This window comes from Panthera onca, chromosome F1, assembly GCF_046562875.1.
Source record: "Panthera onca isolate mPanOnc1 chromosome F1, mPanOnc1 haplotype 2, whole genome shotgun sequence".
Lineage (NCBI taxonomy): Eukaryota > Metazoa > Chordata > Mammalia > Carnivora > Felidae > Panthera > Panthera onca.
In genome coordinates this window covers 38,276,073-38,288,566 of record NC_138355.1, presented here as the reverse complement: position 1 = coordinate 38,288,566, position 12,494 = coordinate 38,276,073, and the positions used below count along the sequence as shown (strand labels likewise).

The following is a 12,494-nucleotide window of genomic DNA, read 5'->3' as shown; positions in this document are numbered from 1 at the left end:
TCAAAAATACTTATTGAATGAATGACTATCCTTGTTAAATCCTAAGGTATTTGACAGCATACTTTGTAAGAAATAGAAGCTCAATAAAAGCTTGTTAAATTAAACTGCTGAACAATTAATCGCAGATAAATTATGACTTTGGCTGCTTCTAGCCAAATCCAAGATCATTTTCTCAGTCTTCGTTGTTATAGATTAAGAGTAAGAAAAATAAGGCCGGATGCTAAAGGATGGATCCAATGGGAAGAGTCATTTTGGCAGAAGGTTAACATAATTCAGTCTGTACCTTAGTTGTTTTGGCTTAAAAACTTCATTAGTTTTACTCCATAATATTCAAGCTCTAAAAGAAGTAATTCAAGACTGTAAAATTCCAATGAGAAAGATTTATCAATTCCAATGCGAAAGTCATAGTAGAAAGAAGTTTGGAATTCTAATAGGTGTAATGTTCCATCCACAATTAGGATGAATAATTTTCTGAAATATCCCACATAACAGACTCTAAAAAATTATCCTCATTCCATAAGGGACACATTTTCTACTTAATTCAATATGAATATCCAACAGAGCTGAAATGAACTGTGCTAGAAATATTCATGGTTACTTGAAAAAGTATTTTCCATCTGGAATTTTAAAAATAAACACGGACAAATTTTTTACTATCCTCCCACCATTGATGACGGAAAAAATATATTATTAAATCATTTGCTTCTTACCTTATATTCCCAAGATTATTCCCACCCAACCCCTGCTTTTTTTTTTAGATACAAATTTTATAGTAGCTGTTTCTTGATTATCATGTGAAAGATGTTGCTGGGGACTTCTATATCCAGGAACGTCAGACTAGGTAATTCAAACAACCCCTCCTTGCTGAAGCAGCGGGGAGCTAAACATACAATGAAGACTTTGAAGAAAGAATCGCCAGGCCTGGGTCAAGATGAGGAAAGAGGTCAGGTTTAGTGCAGCCAACATTTGGGACTTTTCCTCTGGAGACACCTGTCTATCCCAGAATGGGTGGCTGAGATACTAAGGGGTGCTTCTGACAGCTTCACACAAGCGAAGAATCAGCAATTGGGAGTCCAGGATCCACCAGTGGATGGGGACCTGGTGTACTTAGTATACCGCCCTTGCTTGCTGTGGGTGGGGAACTCCGAGCTGCACCGCAGGAGTGAGCATAAACTCTTTCAACACTAGCTGTGTTGGATTTCCTGGTGTGGTGATTCTATGAGCCAATTAAGGGGTTATCAGGAAAAATTTTGTCCGTATTTTGTATTTAACTTCAGCATTTGACTTTCGGCTGAGGAAGCTTCAAACTTCAAACTCATAGCTTTCAACCTACTGCAGTTATTCAATTGCAGGATTTTAGAACATGGCCAAGTCATTGTGACACCTGCTCTGATATCTTAAGATTCACTAATGAAGCCCTTCAATTGAATAAATGCTCTCAAGAAAGATCAGAAAACCCCTGTTGGTGGACAGAAGGAAATCTTAGGACACAAAGGCAGAGAAGCAGTTGAGAGAGGCAGTCACTAAAGCAGAGAAAGGACTATTCATTCAGTGCTTGTTCCTCATGAATTCTTGACTTAGTATTATTATTTTCTTTTAACTCACACATAGGGAAATCCTAAGTTTAATGAGCCTAAGGAACTATGTTATGATGCCTTGGCACTTGATCCCATCAGATAAATATCCTCAAAATCTACAAACACAATAGAGACAAAGGCAATCCAAGTTCGAACCAATTTTTTAAATAGAAAAAATATTTGAGGTGCTTGCTTTTCTACTATTGAACCTCTCTTTTTAGGCTTAGAGATGTAAGCAGCATGGCGTATACCACTGCCAAATATGTCAGTCCTGCTTTGCAGGCTCTGCTGTTATTACTAAATAAGAGTACAAGCCACACTCCTTTCTAAACACTAATGGGAGGGGTAATGAGGAAACAACAAAAAAATCGATTTTCCTCTAGGGAAGAAGTTCTTTTTGTAAATATCCGTTTCATGTAACTAGCACTTGAAACAAAATTTCCAAGATGTCAGGGACCTAATGACTTGTGGCTCTATTTCTCACAAGGCAGGAAGGCTAGATCACAGTACTTGAGCTTTCATGGTAAAGCATCCCTTTCTATTTGTGTTAGGTTTTTATGGTAAATTTTGCTTTGCAATATTCACTCCTTATTGGTCTGAGTTCTTTCGTCTAGATCCTCAGGAATAAATCTACATCTTTCACATAATACTTCCTCGAATTTGAAGCTGTCACATCGCCCTGCGATCTCTCGTCCAGGTAAGGATCTCCAGTTCCTTTTGTCAAACTTCAGTCGTTCCTTAGGTTTTCCATGTAAAACCCTCACCCAAACCCCCAGTGCAATGTGACTAAAGCATTTTACACGAACACTAGTGTTTCCTTTTTTTCTAGATCTTTTAACTATTAAAATGCAACTGTTTCTGCGGCCCAGTCACATTGCCCTGCTGGGATAGATTAGAGTTCAAATATTATTGCTATTTCTTCATCAGATCAACTACAAAACCAGTTTTTACCCATGCTGGACTCACATAATAGATTTAGAACTTAGGGGCAGGGCTTCACATTTATGAATATCCAATCTTAGGGTTTTTTCAGCCTGTTGAAGAGTTTTGAATGGTCATTCGTTGTACTATCAGTCCCTTCTGGATTTATATTACCTGTAAATTTAGTAACTGTCTTTAAGTAGTGGATGAAAAGGGATTGCATGAAACCAAGGACAAAGGACTGACATTAGCCATCAGAGGTCTTCTGGAAGTTAATTAACTGTGGTTATACTTCTGGTTCTCAAACCGTATCATGCATCAGAATCAGAACAGATTGTTGGCCTCATTTATTTCTGATCTTTTTGACAATTTGCATTTCTAACAAGTTACCAGATAATAAGAGAAACACACTTTAAGCAGTATTGCTTTATGGGTGCAGTTAATTATTCCACAAGCTGCCATCACAGTTTATGAGACTCCTTACAAACCTTTTAATGAGGTTTGTCCTGACTTATTCTTTGGATGTATCCTGATCTCCCACAAATTGATTAGATTATTATTATGGTTCCATTTCCATAGTTTTTAAGCTTCAGTGAGAAGAACGGAGAAGTGGTTCAAGTCTAAACTCTGGTCCTTAGAGCTCAGTTCAATTCTAATAACTCCAGTGTTGTTTGAAATAGGCTTAAATGTTGACATTGTCAACAATTAAATAAATTCTCCCACAGGGATGCTGCAGTGTAGATCTCAGTCTATGACAAGTGGAAAGGGAACATTTAGCCTTCCCACAATTGCTCAGCAACAGACACTGAATTAACAACTTTCAGGAGCTGATTGCATACCAGAAAATTTGGGAAATCAAGGAAGGAAAATTTCAAATGCCCTCTGGTGTTAAGAAGAAACATTTTAGTTTCTCCCGTCAGTCATTAAGATTCCACCTACAGAGTGAGATTCAGCAGATGTTGGCACCCTCCTCAAAGCAGTGGACTATTATCAGCTTTTGGTAATAAACATGCAACTTGGGTGTCATGGTTGTCCACCGGCCCGCTGTATTCACCCCAAAATATGCTCAGACAACAATATTTTCAGTTCATTTATTCCTTCAAAACAAGTCACTTCGTACAGCATTTAGATACTTAAAATCATGGACCTCATAAATAAAATCAATTCATCTTAATGACAATGGCAAAATCACGTAAGAGTTGTACAAAATGAAATCATACATCTCCCAGGGAGCAGCAGTGCATTAACTTAAAAAAAAAAAAAAAATGCTGGCAAACAGACAAAAGAACATTAAGAAAACACTGTCCATCTTAATGAATAAAAATATGCCAAGAAACAAACTCTTCTGTTTGCCCTTTCCTGCTACTTTTTTCAAGTCATGTTCTAAGCTCTAAATTTGACAATCTTGTGGTTTCCTTCTTGCTTCAGGAATCTCCACCTCTACTCCATTAATACAGGAAATACAGGACTATTATCATTCTCTATCCCTTTTGACAAGCTATACATGTTGATTCCGCATTTTAAGCTGAATTCAATACTTCTGTAATGGGGAAAAAAATTACTCTTTGCTAAACAGCTTGTAAACAGCTTGAGTCATGAATGGCACCAAGGTGAACTGGAAAACTGCCAAGAATTAAGTGCCCTGGTCCTTTTCAGTAACTTATGGGCAACAACGAACTACAGATCCTATACCATGTATAAAGTCAGTCTCATGTAATCTTAGTAGAAATTCTAAACCTTTCTTAGGTTAACCTGTTACCTACTACTTAACCAAATCATATCTTCACATCCCTAAACTACTACATGTAGGATATTTTTAAAAAACAAGTATAAAAAGGCATCATAGCAAAATGCTCATATTCATGGTTTTACACATTAATGACAAACTTCTCAGTTATGGCCCTGCTACATTCTATGCCAAGAAATGGGTGAGGAGGGTTGGGATGACACAAAGGCATTGCTTGAAAATTTTTTCAAAAAGCATAATTCACGACTAAGGAAAGGATTCACTTGGGGATCTCTTCTGTGATAAGTGGTACTTTATCCCCCTTTCTTTTTAACCTAAAATAGCAATCTCTTTTAAATTCATATGGACCAAGACCTACCTAAATCAGCACCCCACAATTCAATATCAATGTAGTTTCTTCAAAGTCAAATATTCAAAGCACTGTAAACAAAATGCCAGTTAATTTTTGGAAAAGAAAAAAAATAAATAAAACCCATTCCCACAATCAGGCAACTTTTATAATCTTTCTAAGACGGATTACATGTGTTGAAATATTGTAACTCTTAATCGGGAAACATCATTGGTTAATGAACCAGCTTATTCAAATGAAGTGTTTCACTTTAGACTTAAAAAGGATACATTTAAGGCTAAAAAATCACCTCCGTAAAATAAGTTTGCTTAGCAACAAATGAAGAGTTTTAAGATTCTAATCTTTTCTAAGTTGGTATAGTCCTCTTTGTGCTACAAGGATAAATTTGAATACTGCATGGTACAATGAATGATTAAGAACAATCACATTATAGAAACAGGTAACTTTCTGAATGCTAGGCCACACAGCATGCTCCCAAGTGACGGACATCAAGTTGCACTGTTATCAAAACACCAGAATGCTGCACCACTGGATGGATACAGCATACACTGATGGCAATGCTGATTACGAGCTGACCGTTAGCAGCTCAAGAATTATATTTTAATGTCTTTAACAAGAACCCTGGAGAGGGCTAACATGTAAACTTTTACTTCCTATCTTTTAAAGTGCTGCAAATAATAACAAGTGTGTCTCAACACATGAAAGAACATAAATCTTAACATATGAAAGTTTAGGAAGGCCACCTGATCCATAAAGAACAAAAATTACTCTCATTTTACATACTCCCCATTCTAATTAAAAAGAAAAAAAAGACAAAAAACTACGTTTAGTTAGGGCAACTTGCAACATACATGTTTTAATTAATGCCTACGTAGGATAGAAAGAATATGCTGGATAAGTAAATTAGGCGTGGGCACTTAGGGGCATTTGTAGAGAGACAATACATTAACGCATTCCTGATTATGACTTTGCTGGGACTTGAGCGTGGAGTAATCAACTGGCATGATTAAATTAGTTTTGTCAAAAGGGTCACGCTGACCAGCAGCCAAACTTTCAAGGGTACCACTCGACTGTGCCCATTTTTCATTCCTGGGAAATAAGAAATCAACTAGGAATGATTAACACACGATGTGCCACCCTGATGTCTTTCTATGGCTCTCCCATCCCCAAATCCCTAGGGGTATTCATTTTAATTTCTGAAATCACTCTATCCAGAAGTGCATCTTCATGCTCCCACACCGAATCTCTAAATCCAAAGAAGAATAAGAGAAAGGGGTGGGGGACAGGAAAGCACAGTCCTCATTCATTCAGCCAGGAAGGTAAACTATCCTCATTTTAATTAAAAAGATATTCTTGAATGGCAGTCAAAAACTGAATAAATAGGAAGAAGGGTTTCATTCTGCTCACGTGCAAATTGAAGAGAAAGTTTCTTTTGATCCTGTTGCAAGTACTAAAACCCATAGGTTTTCAAAATTCTGAAGATTAGAATTTATACACATTTATAAACTAATTTCAAGGGGCACCTGGGTGGCTCAGTTGGTTGAGCGTCCAACTTTGGCTCAGGTCATGATCTCGTGGTTCAAGAGTTCAAGCCCCACATCGGACACACGAATGTCAGCGTGGAGCCCGCTTCAGATCCTGTCTCCCTCTCTCAAAAATAAATAAAACAGTAAAAAAAAAACACAAACACCCAAAACTGATTTTAAGAGTTCAATAAGTGCAGTTAAAAAAAACAAACAAACAACAAAAAACCAAAAAAAAAAAACAACTTTAAATTCTGTGAGGTTTACAAGCTTGAGTTTAGAATGAGCACAAGTTTGGGTTTTTACTCCTCCATAACTAAAACAAACTGTCCGCAAATAATGCATCATCTTGGATTTTCCATGATCAGAACATTCAAGTCCTAGTACTGAATTTCAGCAACTGGTTAATTTATAACTCATTATTGAGAGCAACTGACAGAGTGATCAGTGTCCAGTGGTGAATGGACAACCTATGTAACAGGTAAAACAGAGTAAGATCCCCGGAATAAATACTTGACACTTGCTTTGTATAAAAGCATGAGCTTAAATATGCAAACAAAAACACTTAAAAATGAAGGGGTTTAATTTTATGAACTATCAGGTTCTATCTCTTTCTATTTGTTAAGTTAATCCAACATAGGTAAGATACACTCCATCTTAAAGTGACAGAATTTTATGCTGGGACACATATCAATACATGCCTGGGATATTATAAATTACTCAATAACTATTTATTGCATGAATAAACTTGTCTAAAATCCCAGTAAGCAAATGTCAAATTGGGCTTCTGAAGTACCTAAGAAGGCAAGCTTTATGAATGGTGATGTGTAAAGCTCAATTTGATGGATGCTACCCAGTGGGTATACTCGTAACTTCTAGTTTTAAACTTACTTTCTGGGGAAATGAGAGATACAAAAATCTTTAGACCAAGATGACAGCCAGGTGCAAAGAGATCTTCAAACATATTCATTTGTACGTAGTATGATTGCCAAACATTAAGTATCTCAAGCTCACAAGGGCTATTTTAAGGCTCAGTAAAATAGAAAATTCAACACTTAATTTAAGTTATACTGACCATAATTTACAATGCCTAAAGTAGTTATTCACAAAAAAGGTACTCAAGAAAGGTCACCTAATGATTTCAAGCATACTTTGTGAATTCTTCCTTAAAGGAACTTGTCCACTGAACTGTTCCCATGTTCCTAATTTTATATGGCCACCTCCACCAAGTGAAGTGCTAAAAGTAAATCTCAATTTTAAAACATTTGCCAAGAAGATAAGCTGAAAGAGACAGAAGTGCTTTAAAATATTCCATTGGTATTCTAAGTGAGATACTTCATCAAAAATGAGACCAAGATAACAAAACGTCACAACATTAAACCTCTTCACATTTTGTGAGATAATACATAACAAATTATAATTTAGCATCCCTGATCTTCAGAAGAATTAAGAAAAGAGGTAGGAAACTTTTATCTGGAAGATCTCATGGTGAAGCTAATTTTAGAGGGTGTGCCTCGCAGGTCAGCCCACCAAGCAAAAGAGTACACATCTAGTATCAGGAAGCAGAATTCCGAGAAAAGCTGAATAAGGCAAGGATTTAAAAACGGTCATGTTTTGGAAGTGAAACAAATTCATTCAACATTACTATCCCCGCTACTTTAAAACTCTTCAAAAGTCAAAGTAAAAGATAGTGATAAGCAAAGTGCTAATTTGCAGAAATGTGAAATTATTCAAAAGAGCATTAGTGGTCAGATAAGGCTCGCAAGAAAATAAGTACTGTGTAGGTAAGAAAAGATCTCACAAAAATCAAATCAAAGCATAGCATTATCCCTTTAGATGAAGATTGTTTAGGAGTTGGAGAAAAAGCTGAGGAGAGTGAATCCCTCCAGATAAATCATTAAAAAAAAAAAAAATCAAGCACTCAAAATACAAGAAACTTCAATTACAAATAAATACCCTGCTTAATTAAAAATTCTTATCCAATGTGACAAACATCAATAAATGAGTTGCATTAAAACACGAGGCCAACGGTCTTTTAAAGCTTTAGTAAGCTGCTCAGGCACCTGTTCCCTCATACATTCTCCTTTTATACACTAGAAATCCTAAATTGGGTACTATCAGTTCCTTAGGTAACATTCTCAAGGAACAGACTCATCCCTGTAAAAATTGCTTGTAATGTACTTATAACTGGTTAAGTACACATTTATAAAGTCTACCAAATTGCAATATAAAATCAGTTTTGACAACTCTGTGTATCTTCATTTGAGGAATCGATGCACAATTTAGAAAATTATTACTCCAGAGTTTTTAAAAGGACTCAATTATGGAGACACTGTGGTCGATGTCCAGTGGCCTCACGTGAGGCCTTCCGCATTACCCAACATACGCAGTTGTCTTCTTCTACAAGTTAAAGCTGCTGGGTGCTAGCTTATAATACTAGGACTCAATCTTCCGGTGAGTGTCAGTAAGTGGCAAGGACCACCTGGTCTGTCACCCCAGCAGAAAAAGGGCATGTATCACCACTGGAGACACACATCTGTAAACTTGCACACTCATTTTTAATCTTGACAAGGGATTTCAGGGTCTTAGTGGTTTTAAGTTAAAAAAGATGGTTCAAACATTGTGTTCCTTTGTTCTTTAGGGTTACGAATAGCTTATTGGAAAACCCAGAGCCTTCTGGATCTGTGAGGTAGTAGGCGGCAGTCCTCATCATGCATAGATCACACTTCTCCAAAGTTGGTATGGCCTGTCTCCTTGGCATGGTCCCTTGCTTCTGTTTGTCCGACTAATCCCTTCTGACACACCATGCATCTCAGGGTGAAGCGGTTTACGTCCGTGAACTGTCTCTTTCTTCTAGCTTCGTCTGCTAATTCCAGTGCTTGTACAAGAACAATATCATCGTTAGAGGAGAAAATGGTCAGAGGCGGGGTGTCTGGGTCAGGGAAGACACGCTGAAGCGGGTCATAGTGGATGCCGTCGTAAATAAGCAGGACCCTTTTGGTATATCCTGCATCTTCTCCAAAACGATCAATTCTTACTGTCTGTGTATCCACCACACAGATTTCGCACTGGTAAAATTTAGACAAAATTGATATCTCAATAGCTCCTCCCCAAGTGTCATCCCTTTTGATCCAGTCACAGTACTCTTGGTTTGTTTTTCCCAGTATTGCCTCACTATAGAAGTCTGGATCGCTTGCTACAATTTGCGCTATGAGGCGTCTCATCTCAGGGGCGCAAGCTGGATTCAAGACTCCTCCTTCTACAACATAGTATACACTGGTAAAGAGGCAGGAGTTGTCTGCCGGGACCACAGTTCTGCTAAGCACGGGCAAAGTTTCCCTGACATAACTAGGAGCACCATGTTTTGTAAATGCAGGTGAAGTTTTGGGCCTGGTTTGGTCTTCTTCAACGATCAGCAGGTCGCCTGTTAAAAATAAAACAAAGCCAGAACTGCAGAGACATTATAGATGAAATCCGTTGTTCATAGCCAAGTTTGCAAATTACGAACAGGAAGAGTTAAAAAAAAAAAAAAAGATAAACTGGGTTACTGGGGAGAATACAGCTTTGCAAACAAGTAATCGGTAAGACCTCTTGTTCCTCAGTCTTCATAAAGCCGAAAACAGACCAAAGGGAAAAACATTTGAGGGGGCATTCCAATTAAGGAGCCCTGGTTATACACCTTTATACTTACATGAAAAGATACACTTCAACAACAAAATTTCCTTATGCTCCCTCTCTGCATTTTAAAAGCACTCATCTTCCAAAAGGTGTTTACCCAAGACTAGGCCACTAGGGGGGTTCTTGTCCTCTGAAGCTTAACATTTTATCTACCCAGTTTAGTGTTTACAGGATCCTTGACACAACAGCTGAAAGCTTTTAATGATCAATATTGCTGTTCAAGTTTTAACAGCGGACAGAAATAACTGCCGTTGTTTAGAATTTGAAAGGGCCTTCGGTGGATGTGTAAAAGCATACTCTAAAATGAGTACAACGAACTCTACGTGAAGGTGACAGCAAAAACCAACCAGGAAAGCGAAAAAAAGTATTCTGCATCCTTCAGACCTGCTCTTTTTTTTTTAGAGATAGAGGAGAAAAAGCCATCAGGATAGAGAAAATAGGCCTTATTATTATTATTTTTTTGGATGTTTGTGGACTCAGAAAAAACAAAATGAGTGAGACGTTTTCGAGGCAGACCAGAAAGCACATTGAGGAAGGGGGGACCCCGAGGCTTTGGGCTTCTCACACGGGTTGGGCCCTCCCTCCCTCTTTCAACCAGGTACGTGGCCTCCGTCAGAGTTCTCCGTTCCTTAATTTATCCTTAGCCCTGTCCTCCAAACCCCCAACAGCCCCACAGCTACCTTGCCTGGATCAGTTCTCTGTTTCCCCCCACGCCCCTCTCCGTCCTCCCAGGACTCTCCCTGGCCCCAACCTCGATTCCCTACCTGACTGGATGGGCAAATCCCCAAGAATGGTATCCTCGTTGCTGAGATCCAGGCATTCGGGCGGGTATCCTACGAGGATTCGCTGACAGCCGGGGGCGATGCCGGTGATGGCGGCAATCTGGCCCTGGAGTTCCCGCACTCGGGTCCGGCTGGACAACCCCTGCAAAACATGGGTGCCGTCCTTGGCCTTGCAGCGGAGCCGCCACATCGTGTCGGTCCGGCTGCCCGCAGGCCAGACACCCGTGGGGCCAGCTTTGGTCCCGGCAGCGGGTTGGCAAACGCCGCCGGGGCAACCAGCCGCCGGGTGGACTCCAAAATGGCCACCCTTTGCAGGGCCAAACATCGCGAGAAATCGCAGGTGGCTACAGTTCCCGCGATACTTTGGTGTAGCGTAAGCTTTAGCACTTTAAGACGCGCGAACTCTCTTAAAGTGACAACTAATTCTCTGCCGCCAACCCTGCAGGAGCCAAAGGATGAAGATTTATCCCTGTTCCTCCAGTACAAGTGGCTTTGCTACCTGTCGAACGAGTGAGGTGCCTTCTGCGTTGGCAGCATATATGCTCAAGGAAAGAGGGCGGAGGAAGGAATTCCTGAATCGGGTACATTGGAATGTAACCTTGCAGTTAGTGAGGTCGGAAATTAGTAAATTGGGGCTTCCAAACTACACCGGGAGAAATAGGGTCATAGTTCAGAACGCAAATGAATACCAAGAATGGTCAGTGAGTCAAAATACCTGTCAAAAAACAATCAGACACTCGTGACTAGGCTCGTGGCTGCAGCAAACATTGACTCATTGAGGTTAAGGGAGCCAGACAACTGGCCTGGCCACCTCGACGCTGTAACTTGAAAATGTCCATTTGCCACATCAGAAAGCGCAGTATGAGGTCATCATCTGGGCCTAGGGCAATTGCTACACGTGGGTGGTAGCAGTTTAAGGAAGAGGACTAATGTTTATCATTCGGATTCCAGTTCAGGCTCTGGGTATAGTGATATGAAGACGACTCCATTCCTGCCTTCAGCATAGCAAGTACTCACTGTAATCAGGAGAGAGGGTGGGGTGTAAAGGGCACATACCCACCGAATTTCACAGCCACGTGGTAATGCTAGATTATGTGACCTTTGGGAATCCTGTATCCCTAGAACCAAGGACTGTGCCTCACCAAACAAGCGTTCAACAAACACTTGCTGAACGCATACAGAGTTGTATTGGTACAGATAAGGCAGTTATACTGGTTGTTGTAAAAAGCCTCAAAAAGGAGGCGCTAGTTGAGCTATTTTGAAGGATGAATTTTATCCCCAAGAATAAAGACATCTCTGAATTTATCTCCTTTCCAAGAAATCTCTATTCCTTGTTCTTTTTCCATCCTGGAGGAGCACGCCCTAGCCTGCGTAGAGTGAGTTTATCAACAGAATCAAGCATCAGAAAGGCCTGGGAGCAACTGTGAAAAGTTCTCTTGAAATGTACAAACTCACCTCTACTCTAAATACCTCCGAATAAGTTATATGGAAGCTTTGCCTCTTCACTTTTGTAACCCAATATTTTTGCTGGAGCAATTTTCCTCTTTGGGTCTTCAAGATGACCAGACCAGGTGGTATAGCATAGGAGGCAGAAGGGAGACCACTGGAGTATGTGGAAGGTCCAGGGAAGCTCCTGGTTCAGCAATGACAGTAGAAGAGTAGTTGACTTTCTTAGGTTACAGTGTCTGGCCTATGGGAAGGATATACAAACCCCCTACGGTGTAATCACCTCAAGGACGGTGGTAGCTTACTTTAGCAAAGCACCTTCTAGAGTTTACGTTCCAGTTTACGGATCTAAGCGAGGTCCCTCTGGGATTCAGGGAGGAAAGCGTTAATCTCCGCAACATTTCCCCATCACCAAAAAGTCACATCCTCTGAAGACGTCCCCTTCGTTTCCTCTCGCGAGAGTATGAAAAA

The 12,494-nt window shown here is 39.7% G+C and overlaps 1 protein-coding gene across 1 annotated transcript; it reads right to left on the bottom strand.

Moving 5' to 3' along the window:
* Positions 1–3,575: 3,575 nt before the first annotated feature.
* Positions 3,576–11,161, bottom strand: YOD1 (YOD1 deubiquitinase). The gene is made up of 2 exons (XM_060643991.3): positions 10,560–11,161; positions 3,576–9,541 (listed from the first exon to the last, which is right to left on the bottom strand). The coding sequence occupies exons 1-2, from the start codon at positions 10,900–10,902 to the stop codon at positions 8,838–8,840; spliced, it is 1,047 nt and encodes a 348-aa protein (XP_060499974.2). The 5' UTR covers positions 10,903–11,161; the 3' UTR covers positions 3,576–8,837.
* Between the last annotated feature and the right edge of the window lie 1,333 nt (positions 11,162–12,494).

What these genes read in the sequence shown, in the direction of transcription:
- YOD1 (XM_060643991.3), bottom strand. Translation starts at nt 10,902, where the DNA reads ATGTTTGGCCCTGCAAAGGGTGGCCATTTTGGAGTCCACCCGGCGGCT. An exon ending in GGATTTGCCCATCCAGTCAG is followed by an intron (nt 9,542 to 10,559) that starts GTAGGGAATCGA and finishes TATTTTTAACAG; the next exon opens with GCGACCTGCTGATCGTTGAA.